General features: G+C 69.4%; 1 protein-coding gene across 1 annotated transcript; it reads left to right on the top strand.

The window, feature by feature from the left end:
• The first annotated feature begins 97 nt into the window (after positions 1 to 97).
• CHLRE_07g354600v5 (uncharacterized protein) lies at positions 98 to 18,213 on the top strand. The gene is made up of 18 exons (XM_043064628.1): positions 98 to 353; positions 428 to 483; positions 774 to 976; positions 1,117 to 1,197; positions 1,452 to 1,896; positions 2,099 to 2,299; positions 2,472 to 3,088; positions 3,280 to 4,261; positions 4,450 to 4,752; positions 4,918 to 5,100; positions 5,327 to 5,440; positions 5,670 to 5,888; positions 6,228 to 6,517; positions 6,703 to 6,911; positions 7,138 to 8,204; positions 8,427 to 8,579; positions 8,778 to 16,504; positions 16,655 to 18,213. The coding sequence occupies exons 1-18, from the start codon at positions 311 to 313 to the stop codon at positions 17,604 to 17,606; spliced, it is 13,845 nt and encodes a 4,614-aa protein (XP_042923196.1). The 5' UTR covers positions 98 to 310; the 3' UTR covers positions 17,607 to 18,213.
• The last annotated feature ends 903 nt before the right edge of the window (positions 18,214 to 19,116 follow it).

Genomic DNA, 19,116 nt, shown 5'->3' with positions numbered 1-19,116 from the left:
TTCCGGTGTCCGGCTTGCAATTGTGGAACAAGTCCTTCATGCAAGCCCACAGAATAAAGAATGCAGACACCATCATGGGTATGATAATAAACATCTTGTGAAAATATCAATGCAGTTGACCTTGACTGGCACTCTGCCCTCTGAGCACGAACCTCGCGCTTTTGCAGGGCTCGCTGAATGCCCTGCGTTAAGGAACAATGATAATGCATTCACAACAATGGCTGCGCTAAAGGCGTGGGTATATTTTTGAAACGTTAGCCGCGACGAGAACTTGCGGTGCTGCCGTTGCGGCAGCAGAGGAACTGCGGCGATGGGGAAAGGAAAAGGGCAATGTATCGGAAAGCCACGAGAGGGTAAGGCGTGGCCCGGCACAGTCGCGGACTGCGGCGTTGCCATCAACTTGCATACATTTTCACCATGCGCGCAGACGACACGTTTGCGCCTGCGGGTGTAACTCCAAAGGCTCACAAAGGACGCTCCGAGGTAGATAAGTTGGGGACCCTTGAGTTTGAGGACAGAGTACTGGTCCGCAGACCTCCGGTTGACCCGGTTCCGTGCGGCACACCCCACGGCCCGATCCTTTGCCGCCCTCCCGCCGTTAGCGTGTTGGCACGCACCCCTGCATGCCGGCCCTTTGACCGGCTAAACACATGAACGTCAGCCTTGTGACTCTTTTCGCCTTCCCCAATCATCCAACCTGGTCAACCCCCCACCAACCGCCCCTCACACCCCCTTCCCCTGCTTGTTCCCGCCTCCTCTCCCCCAATTCGCAGGCTCCGCCGCCGCCGCCCAACTTCAGCGTGCATGCCGGCACGCCAGCCGAGCAGCTGAGCCCGGAGGAGGCGGCGGTGGACGAGCTGCTGGGCCCGCTGTTCCAGGCCGGGCTGGAGGCGCGCTACGGCGGGCAGCTATGCCAGCTGGTGTTCGGGGCCTTGTCGCGGGTGGCGCGGCAGTGCCTGGCAGACCGGCCCGACCGGTGAGGGAGGGAGAGGGAGAGGAAGCAGGGGCTGGGGTGGGCCAGCGAGCGAAGGGCCGTATTGATGAACGGAAGGTGTGGCGTGACCGGCGCTTGCTACGCTTCGTGTTTCGTGACTTTCGTCGTGGCTACCGGTGCAGGGACCGGCTGCTGGCTCGGCTGGTGCGGCTGCGGGAGGTGTCGTGGGGCGTGGAGGAGCTGCTGGCTCACTTCTCGTCCAGGTGGGGGCAGTGAGGGGACAAGAATTGGGGTTGGGCAACAAGATTGGGTTTCGGAGCCAAGCAGGGCAAGGGTGAAGGGTACGTGAGACGCTGTAGGGAGGTGTCGTCAGGTGGATGTTGTTCATGCCAGCCAGGGGGCAGGTGGCTTTGAGCTGGTTTGGCTGTAGAGTGTTGTACGCGAGTGCAAGGTTGATCGGCATGCCTCTTCTTCATAGCTTCGCACCCCCGTTCAAGCCTCGGTTGGCACACACCAGGGGCTGGCTGCTGCGGCTGCTGCGCACCTCCCGCCTGGAGGCGCTGGTGCGCTGGCGGCTGGACGACATTGCGGACCTGGCGGAGGAGCTGGCGGCAGCTACTGCCGCCACCACTGCTACTGCCACCGGTACCACCGGCGGTAGCGGCAGTACGGGCGGCGGGGTGGGCAAAGCGCAGCACAGGGGCAGCAGCACCAGCGGCGCAGCCGCCTTGAGCGGTCTGGATGCGGAGGAGGCTGAGGCGGCGGCCAAGTTGATGGCGGGCGGGCTGCGCTCGGCGCGCAAGCTGCAGGAGGCGGCGGCGGCGGCGCTGCCCGGCATCCTGGCGCCGCACGGGGCGGCGGGCGACGCGGGCGCGCTGGAGGGCTTCTTAAAGAAGCTGGCGCCGCTGGTGGCGGGCGGCGAGGAGCCCATACGGCAGCTGGAGCTGCAGGAGGAGGCGCAGGTGGGGGCGGTGGGAGGGCGGTAGCAGGGCGGTAGGTTGGAGGTTGGGACGAAATAGCGCGGAGCGCGGAGACGCTGGGGAGGCCGTTTTGGGGTTATGTCAGTTTGGAAGCCATCAGCCGGCCCGTCCGTGCAACCCGTGCGACGCTCCTTCTCCACCTCCTCACAACTAACCTTTCAACCGCCAACCGCCCGACGACCAGATTGCGGTGGCGGCGATGACGGTTGGTCCGCACCGCGCGCTGCGGCAGCCGGACCTGCAGCTGTTCTGGTGGGCGCACATGGGCGGCGCGGAGGAGGTGACGTGGACCAGCCTGTGGCCGCACCTCGCCACATTCCTGGCCAACGCGCCGCGCCTGTCCGACGGCGCGGGCGACGCCGCCGCGGCGGTGCAGCTGCTACAGGTGCGGTTGGGGAAGGCGCGGGCTCGGCCGCGGGTGTGGAGTCGTGTACATATACAGGTTACGTCGAAGGCCTCCATGCATCCCTGGTGCAAAGACTTTCAAGTCCTCTCCCTGCCTTGCATACATCCGCCCACACGGCCTGTGCCCATTCACGCCTCCTGCCGCGCCGCAGTCGCCGGAGGCCTGTCGCGCCATGCAGGCCGCCGTCAACTGCATGGGCTACACCAACTACATCAACGCCGCGGAGCTGGACATGGCGCTGGGCGGCCCCGGGCACAGCGCGGGACTGGCGCTGACCGGCGCGGCGGAGGCAGCAGCGGCAGCAGCAGCAGCAGCAGGAGGCGGAGATGCCGCGGCGCTGGGAGGTGGTGGTGGCGGAGGCGCGGGTGAGGGCGGGCTGTCATTGGAAGAGCAGCTAAGGGCGCTGCTGGCAGCGGCGGCCGCGGCGGCGGCGGCTGGGGCCGCGGGCAGTAATGGCCTGGCGGCGGGCGGCGGGCTGGGCCGGACCAGCAAGGGTGCACGGGCGGACGGGTGGGCGTCGGAGGCGGCGGCGGCGGCCGCGACGGCGCGCGCGGCGGCGGCGCGGTCGAGTGGCGGCGCGGCTTCGCCATGGGGCCATGTGGGTCAGTACGGCTACGTGCACGGGTCCGGCAGCGCAGGCGGAGGCGGTGGGAGGCAGCAGCAGCAGCGACGGCATAGCCACGGCGGCGGCGGTGGCTATGGGCTGCTGGGTCAGGCCGGAGAGGAGGGCAGCGAGCAGTGGGAGGACGCCAACAGCGAGTTCAGCAGGTGGGTGCGGGCGTGGTGCATGAGCGCGTGAATGCGTGCATGCATTCTATTGGAAACGGGGAACGGCCTAGCTGACAGAGGAAGCGGTCGTTCATTCCATATGTCAGGCTTCGCCGCGCGAAACGGTGTCAAGTGTCAACCCCTTCCCCTTGTGCTTTCCTAACGCGAAAACACCCAATCTTCCTGCGCAGGGGCGCCTCCTCCATGTATATGTCAGCTGTGGGGCTGCCCTCCGCGGCGGGTGCGGCGCCGGGCTTCGCCTCGCAGCCGCCCTCGCAGCAGGGCACGCCCCGGCCCTCCTCCGAAGAGGGCCCGTTCTCGCCCGCGGCTGGCACCGCAGCCCCGCACACCAGCGCGGGCGGCGGCGGCGGCGGGGGCTCTAATGGCGGAGGCGGTGTCGGCGCGCTAGCGAGTCGGTCCAGCGCGGGTTTGAATGGCTCCGCGTTCGCGAGCATGCCGGTGGCGGCGGCAGTAGCAGCTGCCACGGCGGCGGCAGTAGCGGGCGTGGCAGTGGCGGCGCCGCCGGGCGCGGGCGGGCCGCCGCCGCCGACTCGCACGCACCTGGTCGGGCGGCTGGAAGACCTGCAGCTGCTGGTGACAGTAATGTACGGAGGTGGTGCTACAGCTGCTGCTGCTGCTGCCGGTGCTACAGCCGCTCACGGCACACCCACGCACTCAGGCGCTGCCCTACCCAACCTTCTGCTCCCGCCGCCCACCGCCAGCCCCGCGCCGGCCGCCGCGCCCGGCCCCAGGGGCCGGGCCCACTCCCACGCCGGCCTGGCCAGCTCCTCCCAGCCGCTGCCCGCCTCAGCACACGGCACCGCGCTCCTGGTGTCCGGGCCCCGCGGCGCCGGCAAGACGTCGCTGGTCGCCGCCGCCGCCGACCACCTCGTCTCGACCGGCGCCTGGGCGGGCGCCGCCTACGCCGACCTGCGGGTCTGCAGCGGCCCGGAGGAGGTGGCGCTCGCGATCGCGCTGGCGCTGGGGGTGCCCTTCTACGCGGCGGACCGGCCCGCCAGCGCGCGGCTGCTGGGCTGGCTGCGGCGGCACGGCAGCCGGTGGTCTGGTCCGGTTGGGCCTGGCTGTGGTCTGGTCGCGGCGGCCGATCGTGGTCTGGTCCTGGACAATGTGGACCTGCTGCTGGGGGCGGGCGTGCGGGACGAGGCGCTGGAGGTGAGGGGCGGGCGGGCGTGTGGGCGTGTGGGCAGCTATGAGCACAAAGAGCATAAAAGCGTGTGTGTCTCTGTGACATGTGTTTGTGTGTTTGGTGACGCGGACGAGGATTTGTGGGACGAATTGACGCCTGTGTGGGCCAAAGTCTTGTGCGGAGCTGAACGTGTGCTCATTTCATTGTCGTGCAGGCGGCACGTGAGGGCACGGGGCCAGGCCATGCCCCCGCCACGGCGCCCGGCACGCCCACAGCCGGCTCCACCACCTCGGCCTCCGGGCAACTGCACAGCCACCTGCAACCCCACGCGGCCGTGCTGGAGGACCGCTCAGGACCACTGCAGGCGCAGCAGGCGCAGCAGCAGGTGGAGTTCGACCGGCGGCGGCGGGTGCTTCGGCTGCTGCGGGACATTGCCCAGGCGACGCCGGCGCTGCGGCTGGTGCTGGTGTCGGGCCAGGCGGTGACGCGGGAGGTGCTGCAGCCAGCCATCCCCTCGGTGAGCCCCCCGGCTGCTGTTGCTGATTCACATGCTTTGTTTCGGCTATGCAAGGTGCGCGACGAGGCGTCCTGCTGAGCCATGGATCCATCATTTAGCACTCTCTGCCGCCCGTCATCAAATCTAACACCTTCATACAAAACGTTGTCACGTGCCGCTGCATAGGGCCTGTCGCTAGCGCTGCACGCCGTGACGCCGCTGGCGCCCGAGGCCGCGGTGGCGCTGCTGCGCAAGGCGGCGGCGCTGACCGGGCTGCGGGCGGGCGGGGCCTCCGCCGCCGCCTCGCCCACCGCCGCCTTCGCCGCGGCCAGCCAGGAGCAGGACAAGCACCTGGCCTCCATTGCCGAGGTGGGGGCGGGGCTGCGGGGCGGGCGCACGTGCTCCTTACTGGTCCCGTCCCCACGGTACTGCTTTCGCCCAGGCTGCCTGCTTCCCGCCACCCTGCCCCCGCCCGGGTGTCTCTCGTACCCAGCCTGCCTTTCCACAACGCCTCTGTGGCCCTCTTGCCGCTACCGTAATGTTGCCCCTGCCCTGCATTGCGCTCCCTCCTCACCAACCGCCACCACTTCGTCAGGCCTGCGGTCGCCTGCCTGAGCTGCTGCGGCTGGCCGGCGGCGGCGTGCGCTGCGGCGCCGCCGACTTAGGCATGATGGGCGCGGCGGCGGCGGAGGCGCTGCGCCGGAGCGAGGTGAGGCAAGGGGGGGGGGGGCTTGCTTTCAACATTCCCTCCGAGGAGGCAGGGATGTGAGGGAGAAAGGTTGGGGGGCATTGTGCAAGCACAAAGGGTGCATGACTGGGGCAAAGGTTTTGGAGCGGGTTGAGGTTCGATCAGCGGCTGTGGGAGACAGAGCCCGAACACCCCCGCACCTAGCGGTGCCGACTTAACCCCTGATCCTCCGCCCTAATCGGTCCACCAGGCGCCCTCTCGGGCAGTGGGGGCCTTCGCTGCGCACCTGGTGGCGCACAGCCTGGCCACACTGCCGCCCGAGAGCCGCGCCGTGCTGTGCGCCGCCGCCGCGCTGGGCTGCGCGCTGGGCGAGGAGGAGGTTGCGGCGGCGGCGGCCTTCCTGGGTAGCCCGGGGCTAGTGCGCGCGTGTCTGTCAGCGCTATACGACCGCGGCCTGCTCAATTTCCAGGTGCGGTGTGTGTGTGTGTGTGTGTGTGTGTGTGTATGTGTGTGTGTGTGTGATGTGTGGTGTGTGGTGTGTGATGTGTGGGTGTGGCTTTGGGTTTAGGTGGGTGGGTGGGGGTTATGTGCCTGGGAAAGGTGGTATGAAGTGGGTGTCGAGCGGGTGCATGGATATGCCTGTGTGTATGTGTGGGCAGGCCCCAGAGTATCAAGCGGCATGTTGTTGAAGTACAGCATTGAACCGCCTGGACGTGATTTGCCAAGGCTGTCACACGCCCTACGGCGTTGTCACTGCAACCGCGCTGCCCCGCCTTTCCCTTCCACGACTGTGCACCCACCACACCAGGTCTACAGCGGGCGTCACGAGGTGTGCGGCCACGTGCGCACATGGCTGCTGCGCTGCAGCACCTCGCTGGTGGCGCCCGTGGTGCACGGCGCCGGCGGCCTGGCCCTGGCGGGCGCCCTGGCGGGCGGCGGCGGCGGCGGCGGCAGCGGCATGGGCGGCTTGGCGGCGACCCACGGGCGCGCGCCGCGGTCCAGCGCCGCAGGGGCCAGCACGGGCGGGGCGGCGCCAGCAGGAGCGGGTGGAGGAGCAGGCGCGGCCAAGCACGGGCAGCACGGCAGCATCAGCCACCGGTGAGGACCGGGGACTGCTCTGTCTCCCTCCGGCGGGCCTGCCTGCAGCAGCTGCATGCCGTCCTGCTCCTCCCAGTCAATGCGTCCCCTCCTCGCATCCTTCCTGTACCGCCGTGCCCGCCCTTCATCACGCATTTTCACCGCTCATACAACCATTGAAATCTCCGGTTTTCTTTGCCCTGCAGCGAGAGCGGCGTGCGGCTGCGGCTGCTGGTGGACCACCTGGATGAGCTGCTGGGGCAGGTGGGCGAGCTGTACAGCGCCGGCTGCAGGGTGGCGGCGCTGCGCCTCCACAACAACTGCCGCGGCCTGGCGGACCGCGCGCTGCTGCTGCTGCCCGCCTGGCTGCTGCGGGCCGGGCCCGGCACCGCCACGGCCGCCGTGTTCGCGGGAGGTGCGTGCTCCTGCTCCTGCTCCTGCGTGAGACGGAGAGCATGCGGGTGCACCGGTGCCACGGACACTGGGCCAGCCAGTATGCTGGTCGTCCGGAGCACACGTGTCGCCTGCCTGCTTTTGATACTCATTCACCTGCACCCAGGCCCCATGCACCCAACCTCAACCTCACCCGCGCCCTCTAATCCCATGCTCCTCCCTCCTTCCTCCCGCCTTCCTCCCCGCAGTCCTGAGCCGGCACCTCAACGGCGTGTGTCGCCACGTGCTGCTGCCGGGCCAGCTGGGCCGCGCCGTACGCGACCTGGCCGCGCTGCTGCCCTCCTTGCCCTCGCCCCATGACCGACTGGTGGGACACGTGGCGGCGGCGCGCGCCCACACACACCAGCTGGCGGCCGAGGCGGCGGCGGCGCAGCTGGCGGCGGCGGATGCGCTGGCGGCGCAGCTGTACCCCGCGCTGTCTGCCGCCGTCGAGCGGGCCCGCGGCGGCAGCAATGGCGGCGGCGGTGGCGGCTCCGTCGCAGGGGCTAGTGGTGCGTCGGTGCCGACGACACCGCAAGCGGCGTCGAAGAAAGCTGCTGCGGCGGCGGCGGCGGCGGTGCCGGCGGAGGTGGCCCAACTGGCGCTGGCGCACGCGGAGGCAGCGGCGGCGGGCGGCCGGGACGCGGCGGCGGCGGCGCTGCTGCACACCTTCATCGACCTGCTGCTGGTCACCGCACCCTCCGCCGTCGGCGGCAGCGGCAGTACCACAGACAAGGGCCTGCAGCTGCTGCCCGCCTCAGCAGCTAGCCCCGCTGCCGCAGGCGGCCGCGGCGCCGCCGCCAACGCCAACGCCGCCGGCGCCGCCGCCATGGCTGCGGTGGCGGCGCTGGTCAGCTCGGGTGGCAAGCCGCTTCCGCCGACGCCCGCCATCCTGGAAGCAGCGCAGGCGCGCATGCAGCTCGGAGACCTCATGCTGCGCATGGGTCGCTCGCCAGCAGAGGCCGCCGTACAGTACGACGCGGCGGCGGCGGCGCTGGCGGCGTTGTACGGCGCCCGCCACTTCCGGGTCGGGCGGGCGCTGCTGGCGGCGGCGCGGTGCCGGGCAGCGGTGCCGTCGGCGGGCGTGGGGTCGCTGGCGGGTAGCAGCTTCAAGGCGCTCGCCAGGACCAGCGCCGACGGTGGCGGAGCGGCAGGGGCAGGAGGGGGAGCAGGGGCGTCGGGGGCCCTGGCGACGGTTGGTGGCGGCGGCAGCAAGGGGGCCAGGTCGCTTGTGTCGGTGCTGCAGGACTGTCTGTACATACAGCAGCTGTCGCAGGTGCGTGTACGGAGGTGTGGCAGGCGTGTGGCGGAGCCCCGGGGAGGGGACTCCTGTTACTTGCACGGAGTTGTGTTTTGCGCCCGACGGCATCCGCCGTGCTTCCATCTATCTATCCATCAGAGCGCTATTGAGTCTTTGGTATTGGTGTTGCTCTGCGACTCCGCATTCGACCGCCAGCGTAACCATGCCGCCCATCCACAAACGCTGTGAACCCTGCAGGGCAAGTTCAATCTGGATGTCGCGGAGGCGGAGGTGGCTCTGGGCTGGGCCACGCTGCGGCTGGCCTCCCCGCCGCGGCCGGACGAGGGGCTGAGCGCGGGGCTGGTGGCGCTGGGCATTGCGATGGAGGTGCTGGGAGATGGCACCCAGCAGGTGTGAGGGAGCGGGAAGCCTTAGGGAGGTGTGTGAGAGCGGGAGGCTGAGGGAGGTGTGAGGGAGACGCGTGTTTGAGGTGGCTACATATGGGCATGATGAAAGCTCGCCCGTCACAATAACTCACAACAGCAATAAGCATCGGCTCACACTCGCGGCCCGGCCCAACACGTCCATCACACCTTCAAATGGCTGCAGGTGGCCGAGTGTCTAGACCTGATTGCTGCCGCGCTGCGACAACAGCACCGCTCCGCCGCCGCCGCCGCCATGGCACTCCACGCCGAGGCCATCCGGTCCTACGTCGCCACCGCACTCGCAGCACAGACTGCGGCGGCGCCGCCGCCAGCGGCAGGCTCAACGGCGCAGCTGGCGGCGCTGGCGCCGCCGCCAACGGAGTCCGTAGTGCTCGAGCACCTGGCGCCGCCGGCAGCGGTGGCGGCGTCTATGGCGCTGACGGCGGCGCCGATGGCCATTGCCCCGCGGTCGGCGGCGGCGGCGGCCGGCGGGCGCGCCGTGTCGGCGTCGCCGCCGCACCCGGCCAAGACCAGTCTGCAACACTCGCCACTGGTTCAGGTGCCCATGCCTGCGGGCGGGGTGCCGGTGGCCACCGACCCGCTTACGCACTCCCCAGAGCTGGTCGTGCAGCTGCCAGACAGCGACGGCGGAGCCGTCGCTGGCGCCGGCGCCTTCGGCAGCCCCGGCGGCGCAGCCGCCGCCGGCGCGGCGGTATCTGCGGGCGCCATTGATGGCGGCGCAGCCGCCGCTGGCGCTGGCGCCGGCGGCAACGTGCGCTACGTGGCCCGGCCCCCTCCGCTGGCACCGTGTGACAGCATGATGCACGCGCCCTCACTGATGACAGGCTCCTCGACAGCGACGTCGACGGCGCCGCCCACCTTGGTCACGCCGGGCACTGCGCCAGGCAGCACGGCGGCGGCTGCAGTAGCAAGAGCGGCGGGGGCGCTCCCGCCGCCGCCTCCGGCGGTGCCGCCTGACAGCCCGCTGACAGAGGAGACGATGCGCTGGGGGCCGGACGGCCGGTCGCCGGCGGCGGCGATGGCGGCAGGCGCGGCAGCTGGTGTAGCAGCGGGCGCGGTGGCGGCGGTCGCAGCAAGCACTGCCGGCAAGGACGAGGAGGCGGAAAAGGACGAGGAGGAGGAGGAGGCGGCGCCCTCGCAGGCGCAAGGCCAGGCGGATGCGGAGGAGGCTGACGCAGCTGAGGCTGGTGCAGCTGAGGAGGAGGCTGGTGCAGTCGAGGCGGACGAAGAGCCGGGGAATGCTGCAGCGGTGGCCGTAAGCCGTGGCGCGCCGCCGACGGCGGTGGAGGTGGAGCCCGAGTCAACGGCCCCGGCGGGAGGGTACGACACGGCTGCCGGGGCAGATGGGTACGACACTGCTGGCGGGGAACACGTGTCAGCCAATCAGCCGACGCAGGACGAGGAGGAGGAGGTCGCCGCAGCAACCGCGGCGGCGGCAGTGGCGGTGGCAGTGCCTGTTGCAATGAGCAGTTCCGCGCCGCCGCCTCAGCAGCAGCAGCAACCGCAGCATGCGGCTTCAGCTGCCGAGGCGGCACATGAAGACGCCGACGCTGCCATTGCGGCAGATCCTGGCGTGACTGCAACCAGTGCTGCTGCTGCTGCTACTGCTGTACGGTCTGCACCCGCACCTGCTGCCTCTGTGACTGCCGAAGATGCCGAGGTGCGGACTGTGACCGCGACTGGGGCAGACGCGGAGCCGCGTGGGCCTTTCATCGCGGCTGCGGCGGCTGTGGGTGCGGGTGTTGCTGCGGCCGGCGCGGCCGCGGCAGGCGCCTTTAAGCGGCGGAAGGACACCGACGCCGACGGGCCCGAAGCCCGGGACGCGGACGAGGAGAAGCTCTCGGAAGCTGACGACGTCGGGGCCGAGGAGGCTGTAGAGCCGGAGGAGTACGCTGACGTGAGTGCCTATGCGCGCTCAGCACCGCCGCCAGCCGCTGCCGCCGCCGGCGGCGGCGCAGCATCAGCGGCGGCAACTATTGCTGCGGCAGGCGCCACTGCAGCGGTCGTCGGCACTGCCTCGTCGCACCACGACGGCGGCGGCGACCCAGATGCCGGGCATAATGGTGCCCAGGCAGGCGCCGAGGTGACTGACGCTACGGCTGCGGATGTCGAGGATGCCGAGGTAGTGGAGGCGGTGGCGGAGGAGGCTCGGGAGCAGGCAGAGGAGGCTCGGGAGCAGGCAGAGGAGGCTCGGAAGCAGGCAGAGGAGGCTCGGAAGCAGGCAGAGGAGGCTCGGGAGCAGGCAGAGGAGGCTCGGGAGCAGGCAAAGGGGGCGCCGCGTGAGGCGGAGGCGCTCGCGCAGTCTTCTGCCATCGCCGGCGCCGCCGCGCCCCGTGCCGTGGCCACTCCCGTTGCTGCTGGCCAAGCCAGTGGCCTCACTGAGCCGCTGCTAGGCGGGGAAGGCAAGGAGCTGTTGGAAGCCGAGGCGCCGGCAGCTGTGCCGGTGGTTACCGCCACAGCCGTGGCAGGGCCGCTGCAGGATGGCGAGACGGTTGATGAGCATTTGCCGCAGAGCCACGCAGATGAACTGGACAGCTCGGAGGTAGCAGCAACGGCGGCAGCGGTCGCGGCAGCAGCCGGCGCGGCTGGGGAGGAGTCGGGGGCAGCTATGCGGTCTACAACAGACGTCCAGCCAGGCGTTGCGAAAGAGCTGGAAGCAGCCGCATCCGAGCAGGTCGAGCTGCAGGTGAAGTCGGAGGCGGAGGCGGTGGAGACGGCTGCTGATGCAGATGATGTGTTCCTGGAGGGGCTCTCGGAACAGGAGCAGGATGAGAAGGCAGCGGAGGCGGCGGCGGGCACAGCTCAGGAGGCCAAGGTGGCGGCTGGAACAGCGGCGGCTGCGGCAATCACGGCAGAGGCGGCGTGCAAAGCGGCAGATGGGAGCTTGGGGGCGCACGTGGACGCAACTAGCCGCCAGCTGGCTGCCGAACCGCAGCAGCAGCAGCAGCAGGAGGAGGAAGAGGAGGAGGAGGAGCAGGAAGAGGAGGAGGAGGAGGAGGAGGAGGGCCAGGCGGCGGGAGACGCCAGGGAGCACGGTGCAGATGCGGCCACGGCCGCGGCGGCTGCCGCCACCACGGCCAGCGTCGGGGTCGGAGCTGGGGCCTTGGCGGCGGCGGCCGTTGAAACAGATGGAGACCGCGCGTCTGAGTCCGGGGCAGCGGCGAGGGCTGCTTCTGTGGAGGCGCAGCTGCCGCGTGCGCCAGAGCAGGCGGACTTGTCTGAGCGGGCAGCCGACGTGGCCTCCAGCCATGGAGAGCTAGCTGCAAGTGCTGCTGTGACGCAAAGCCTGGCGGACGATGGATCCGAGGAGGCACATGAGGGCGTCGAGGGTGCAGCTGCCTTCGCTGAACGCCCATCAGCGCCGGAGCACGCGGCTGCTGATGCCGCCAACGAGAAGGCTGGGGAGGATTTGCATGCGCCCGCGGTGGGTGTAGCGGCGACAACAGCTCCCATCACAGCGGCACCAGTGGCGGCGTCTCCACCGGCCGAGCAGGTGACGACCAGGTCGATACCAGGGCCGGAGGCTCAGACACAGGCAGCATTTGATGCCGCCTCCGGCGACGCCGCCTCCAGTGCCGAGGCTTCCGGTGCTGCCTCCAATGCCGGTACCTTCGGCGACGCCCCCCACGTCGCCGCTTCCAGGCCTGAAAGCGGTGAGGCCGGCGGCATGGCAGCTTCTGAGGCAGCCGAGGAACCGGCAGAGGTGGAGGTGGTGCGTGGGGTTGCGCCCGCCGCCATTGCTCCTGCAGCCGCAGCCACATCGGCAGCTGTGGTTGCTGGCGGCGCCGTGGCTGCCATGGTGGCTACAGCCTCGGACCAGGACGAGGAGGAGGAGGAGGAGGAGCAGGAGGCCGCGGCGGAGGAGGGCGGCCGCCAGGCGACGTCAAGGGAAGGAGGGTCGGTGGAGGAGGAAGAGAAGGAAGAGGTGGAGGAGCCCTCAGGGCGTAAGCTGTCAGAGGAGGACGAGGAGGTACCGGCAGAGTCCGTCAGCGCATCCAGGGCCGCCCCTGCCTCGGCTGCTACAGCTGCCGCCGCTGCTACCGCTGCCACCCCAGCAGCGGTAGCCGCAGCTGCCGCGGACTCGGAAGAGGCCGCATCAGCGGCGCAAGCGGAGCCACAAGCTGGGCTGTCAGGAGAGGCGGCCTTGGGAGCAGAAGCGGAAGCAGGCATGGAAGCGGATACGGACACAGAAGCGGAGTATGCAGACGCAGAAGCGGACGCGGATGCAGACACGGAAGCGGACGCAGATGCAGACGCAGAAGCTGGGCCACGCCCATCAAGGACATCAGCGTCGGCGGCGGAGGAGGTACACTCCACCGCGGCTGCTGACGTGCAGGATCACCGCGTTGACGACGTGCACGTCAAGGAGGTGGCGGAAAATATGGCGGAGGTGGAGGTGGCCCAGCAGGACAGCGACTCTGGGCTGGGCGCGGCAGCTGCAGGTGCAGCGGCTGCAGGGGTCGCAGCGGCTGCGGGTGTGGGCGCCAGGGCAGCAGCCGCTGCGTCCGCCTCTCACAGTGCTGCTAGCCCAGGGCATGAGGCAGAGGAGACGGAGGGGTCGCTGCAGGGCGAAGAAGCGGCGGCGGGGCACGAGGAGACGGAATCCGTTGGAAGCCGGCAACCCAGGACCGCCAATGACGTGGAGAGTGCGGCTGCAGCGGTCCCGACAGCGGTTGCGGCGGCTGGAGTCACCGAGACCTCTCGGGCCTCTTCGGCAAAGTTGAATTCTGAGACAGATCTGTTGGCTCGCTCGGTCTCAGCTGACCGGGCTTCTGTTGATGAGGCGGCGGAGTCGCCGGAGCCGGGTGTGGAACCTGGTGCCGCCTCGCCGCCTGCTGCATCATCGTCGTTCCGCGGCCCGACGGTCACCACAGCGGCCCATCAGCAAGAAGCAAGCACTGACGCAGACACCGGCAGTCCATTTGCGGCCGCAGCGGCCGCAGCGACGGCTGCTGTTGCCGGCTGGCCAGGTGCCACTTCCTCCACGGCTGACACTACGGCCGTCACGCCGCGTTGCCCGTCAACTGACGCCGCTGCGGCGCCGCTGACGTTGCTGACCAGCCCCGCAGCCGCCAGTGACGTTGCCGCCAGTCCTGGCGTAAGCCTGCCGCCACCGCCCTCCGTGGCGGACGGCGTTGGGGGCATGGACGCCGTCGACGTTGACGGCGCCGCCGCCGCCGGCACAGCAGCAGCCGCTGCAGCCGCAGCCGCGGGCGGCGTTGCCGCTGCAGCCGCAGCCGGCCGCCGCCACCGCGGCTCTGCTGACGGCGACGACAGTGACGCAGAGAGCGTGGAGACACCCATCGCCGCTCTCAGCCGCTCGCCGGTGCCGCCCAGCGCGCCGCCTCCCACCGAGTCCCGCGACGCGGGCACCGCTACAGCGGCTGCCGCCGCTGCCGCCGCGTCACGGCTCAGCCCTGGCCCCAGCCCGCTGCAGCTCAACACGCTGCCGTCCTCCCGCTCTTTGGCGTACACGGAAAGTGGCCTTTTGTCAAGTGCTACTTCGGCACCGCCGGCCCCGGGCGTGCTTGCAGACCCGCTTGCCTCATTGACCTGGGCGGACGGTCCGGAGTCGCCCATGGGTCTTGGAGGCGGGGGCAGCCGGAGGTCGCTGCAGCCGCGTGCGCTGCGCTACCCAGCAGCCGTAGCAGAGGAGGAAGATGAGGAGGAGGCCGCAGCGGTGGCGGCGGTGGCGGCAGCCGTCGGTGCGGGTGCCGCTGCCGCTGCGGGTGTTGGTGCAGGCCGGGCGTCCGAGGATGGCAGCGTTCACCGCACCTCCGCCTCGGGCACAAGGTCGGCACGTGCCAGCCGCCGCGTGATGTTCGCCGAGGCAGCACCCGAGGGCGGCGATGCAGCTGGCGCGCATCCGCATTCGCCTCCCGTGCTGCACACCTACCGCGGCGCCCCGGCAGCAGCAGCGGCGGCGGCAGCCGCAGCAGCCAATGGCGACGTCACGGATGTGGACGCGGCGCTGAGGGAGCTGGAGGGCCTCGGCCAGCACCACGCGCCGCATGCACAGCAGCATGTGGGCTTGCACGACAGCGCACCTGCTGGAGCCACAGGGGGTGGCGGCGGCGGTGACGGCGCGGCGGGCCTGGAGGGCGTTGCCTCCTTCCTGGCGCTCAAGCAGCGCACCCTGGGAGGCCGTGTTGGCGTTAGCAGCGAGGGGGCTGCCGGCAGCAAGGGGGAGGCGGTGGCGCCGCCGCCACCGCTACCGCGTCGGTCCGCCTCCGGCGCAGATGCGCATTCGGCGGCGCCGCTGCCGCCTCCTGTCTCCATCCTCAAGAAGACGGCGCAGACAACAACGGCAGCAATGCCAGGACAGGCGGCGCTGGCCCGGGAGCAGGAGGACAATGCGGTGGTGGGGTCCCCGGCAGCGGTAGCGGCGGTGAGCGGGCTGCAGGGTGTGCAGGCGTTCATGGCGCTGCGGCAGCAGACCATCAGCCGCCGCAGCCTGGGCGGCAGCGAGGCCACAGAAGGCCTCGATGCTGCCGCGGCGGCAGCGGCGGAGCGGCCTGCGCCGTCCACCGCCGCCGCTGCTGCGACTGAGGCGGCTGACGCAATGGAGAAGCCGTCGCCGTTTGCTGGCATGTCGGCCGCGGCGATGTTGGAGATGGGAAGCTTCCGCGGCTCCTCCGCCACGCCCACGCCGGCCTCCACCTCATCCACCATTGTTGGGCCGCCCTCGGACGAGGCTGTCTCAGACGCCGTCGCAGCGGCAGTAGCTGCCGCTCGCGGGGCTGTAGCAGACGCTGAGGCCGCCGACGAGGCCGAGCTTGGCGAGGCGGCGTGGTCGCAACTGGCTGCGGATGCGTCCCTGGCGGCTAAGGCAGTAGCGGTCCGGCCGCCGGGCGGTGCTGCCGGCGGAAGGGCCGCAGGTCCTGCTACTGCCGGTAGCGGCATTGGGGCAACCACGGCGCCACTGCTACAGCCGGGTGACAGCAGCCTGCTGAGGGAGGACGACAGCCTAGGAGCGGCGGCCGCCCTGGCGGCGGGAGTGAGCACGGATATCATTGGTGCGGGCATGGGCATGGGTATGGGCACTATTGCTGAGGCGGGCGGAGAGGACGATGCGGACGAGCCCGAGTGGCGGCTGCTGCAGGCGGAGGCGGAGGGCGCCGCGGCACTGGTGACCAGCCCGCCCCGACACGTCGCCTCTGCAACGCCGGCAGCAGCGGCTGCTGCAGCAGCAGGAGCGGGCGTGCTGTCAGGCGGCAGTAGCGGGCTGTTGCACCAGGAGGAGGTGGAGGAGGTGGAGGAGGAGGGGGTTCAGGGACGGCTGCTGGCGCCTGCTGAGGCCGGCGCCGGCTCCTCGCTGCGGTTCGTGCCCAGCGCCCTGGTTGACCTGAGTACCCTGGACAGCGGCGGCCCCGGCCCCGCACCCGTACCAGGCGTGCAAGAGCAAAAGCAGCATGAGCAGGGGCGGGAGCAGGAGCAACAGCAGGAGCACGAGCAAGAGCTGCTGACAGTGCGCACTGGCGACGTAGTGCGCGCGCAACCCCCGGGCTCAGTCGACGGCGAGGCGGTGGCAGTGGCCGCAGGCGCCGTGGCAGCAGTGGCGCGGGCGCGTGCCGTTATGGACGACATGCTCGGTTCTTCCTGGGGTGCGGCGCCGGGCTCCCCAAGCCGTATCCCGCACTCGCCACGTTTTATGGCTAGGGAGGGGTCTATTGAGGGGTTGGGGTCGCCGCCTGGCGGCGGCCGCATGCGCAGTGCCAACAGCCGTATCCCGCTCCCTCCAAGCGCCATCGATGCAACGCCGCCCGCGTCGCCGCTGCGGCGGCCGGGTCCAGTGGCGGCGCTGGCGGGCGGTGCGTCAGCTGTGTCTTCGCCGGCAGCTCGCCGGGCAGGCTCCTACACCGCTGCCTATCTGCACCAGCAGCGCAGAAGGTGTGTCGCCCGTTGTGTGCAGACTGCTGTGCAGGGACCGCATGCCCGACACGGCTGGCTGGTTGCGTAGGACTGCTGCTGCTTGCAACGCATTATAATGCATGCATTTCCCCTTGCTAGTACGGTAATTGCCCTTTTCTCTTGTTGCAGTACTGCTGGGGCCGCATCCGGCGGCGGGGGCGCGACCAGTGCTGGTGCGGCACCCGCCGGTGCTGACGGCGGCGCGGGCACCAGCGCAGCCGCCGGTTCTGGCACCGGTGCCGCTGCCCCCGGTGGCGCCAACCCGCACCACGTGCCCTCGGGCGTCAAGGTGCACAACCCCCTCTTCGTCAGCAGCAGCACCCACATGAGGATGCAGCAGGCGGGACACGGCGGTGGCGGAGCCGCTACCGCCAGTGGCGGCGGAGCCACCGCCGTCACGGTTGAGGAGCTGCACGGGGGCCTCGGGGATGGGGGTGACATCGATGGGGAATACGACACGGGGCATGTGGAGCCGTACAGTGACACGCCGCCGGTCAGTGGCGACGTCGCGCACTACTACGACGAGGCCGGGGAGGAGCTACACACGCACCAGCACCCCCAGCCCACGCCGCAGACCACGCCGGCAGCGGCCGCGGCAGGTGCAGTCGCGGCAGGTGCCGTCGCGGCTGGGCCTGCAGGTGGTGCCCAGCAGTTGAACTACGCCGCGACACCAGGCGCTAGCGGCACTGCGGCCGCGCAGTCGGCTGCGGGTATGGCTACGCCGGAGCTGGCATCGCCTCGGAGACCCAAGTCGCTGATCCCCACCTCGCCTGCCGCTACGGGCGCGGCGGACAGGCACACGCCTGCGGCCGTGAACGCGGGCGCGGCAGTGGCGGCCATGTCCTCAGCCGCGGCCAAGCGCCGGCTGCCTCGGCCGCCTGGGTACGCTGATGCACAGCCGCTCACGCCACCTGGCCCCGGCGCCGCCATGACGTCTCCGCGCTCTGGCGCTGCCGCCGGCGCGGAGCAGCAGGCGCCGCCGGGGGCACGCCGCACGCCGTCGTCGTCGCTGCCCCGGCCGCCTGGATCGGGTCCCAGCAAGACCACGCCCGCAGCCAGTAAGCTGCCGGTTTGGCGATAGGCGCAACCCATAGGTCGGCACTTCGTGGATTGAATGCACGGTGTAGAAAAGGGATCTCGACGCGCTTGTGTGTTCGATGTAGTAGCGGCGCTTGCGTTTGATTTCATTGAGGACTGCGAGCCATTGCCCGTGGAGGACGTGCGTGTGTGTAGGTGTGTGTACCGGACACTGAGCGTGCTGATATATACTTACTACGGCAAGGGTGTAGACCCAACAGCGTCGGAATGGGGTATCAAAATTGCTGGTGGGTTCGATTACTTCTGTAGAATGCGGTGGGGCAGCTCAGCTGGTGGCGCATGGTGAGGAGGCGCTGCGCGGTGTTGGAGAGATTTGCGCTTTCTATGAATGCGACATTACAAGAAGGGACAGTCCGACCAAGCAAGGGTGCCCTTGCGCTTTTATGCTGGGACAACGAGATTCTTGGACTTGCATGAACCCAGCACTGGTGGGTGTAAGGAACCGATGAAGGACTGCCTACTGTCTTCCGGGGGCAGTAGCAACGCAGTAGGCAGTAGCAACGCAGTACAGACACCTTCGTCCCCGGGTGGAGTCAGCTTCAGCGGTTGTAGCCTAGTCTGCAATGCCGCTCCTGTAACCGAAACGGCGTAACAAGATGTGCCGTTGCTTATGGGTTGCCCGCACCGCCCCTTTCTCCCGTCGATGCACGGATAAGCACAGTAGGCCCTGTTAACGCAGTTACGTTACCAAATCCCGCAGGGAACTAATACAAGCAAGAGCAGATGGTGGTGCGATGCTTAGTCCCGAATGCGACGGCTAAATCGTAACCCCGGTCCACAAATCCCATAAGGCGGGTCAGGGCAAGAGTCGAAAGTGGGTTCACAGCATGGTTCACGGTAACTTCACGTCTTCACCGATGATTGCGCTGGCAGCCTGGCTGGCTTCGCCTCCCCTGGTCGCGCCGCCGCTTCCCACGGCGGCCCGCTGTAGTGCTGCGACAGCACAATCCTCCCAAGCATACCCAGTCGAACCCTTTGCGCGCAGTTGAAAATGCGTCATTCGCTCATTGAAGTGCGTCTGCCCAGTCGCACCCGCAACCTTCTTCTGACCACAGGACTGCCCCTTTGCCGGCAGCTCATCATCCTCCTGTACACGCTGCTGCAATGCATACTGCATCGCTAGTAAAGTCCCGCGGCGAAAGCACTGCGTGCACCGCGATCACGGTTGGCAGCAAGCAAGCCTGGAGGCGGCCCTTCTGCACGCGGGGTAGGCCCTGGTGCAAGGGTGCTTTGCAGCGCCCTCGCTGTTTGCCAGCGGCCGGCACGGCGCATGCTGCCCGCGCTGCGCCCTTTGCCTCCAACTTACGCAATCTAACCACATATCAAATTAACAGGCGCCCTTCCCACTGCCATCATGCAAACGGCCTTGGGGAATGCCGGAGGGTTGGCGAGGTAACCGCATCCTTTCCGGTTGTCACGGCATTGGCGATCTTAGCAGTCCAAGCCAGGGCAGTCTGCCCTGGTCCAAGCCTCCGGTGATCGGCATTAACATC

The sequence above is a fragment of the Chlamydomonas reinhardtii genome, chromosome 7 (genome assembly GCF_000002595.2).
Source record: "Chlamydomonas reinhardtii strain CC-503 cw92 mt+ chromosome 7, whole genome shotgun sequence".
Lineage (NCBI taxonomy): Eukaryota > Viridiplantae > Chlorophyta > Chlorophyceae > Chlamydomonadales > Chlamydomonadaceae > Chlamydomonas > Chlamydomonas reinhardtii.
This window is presented reverse-complemented; position numbering and strand designations above follow the sequence as displayed.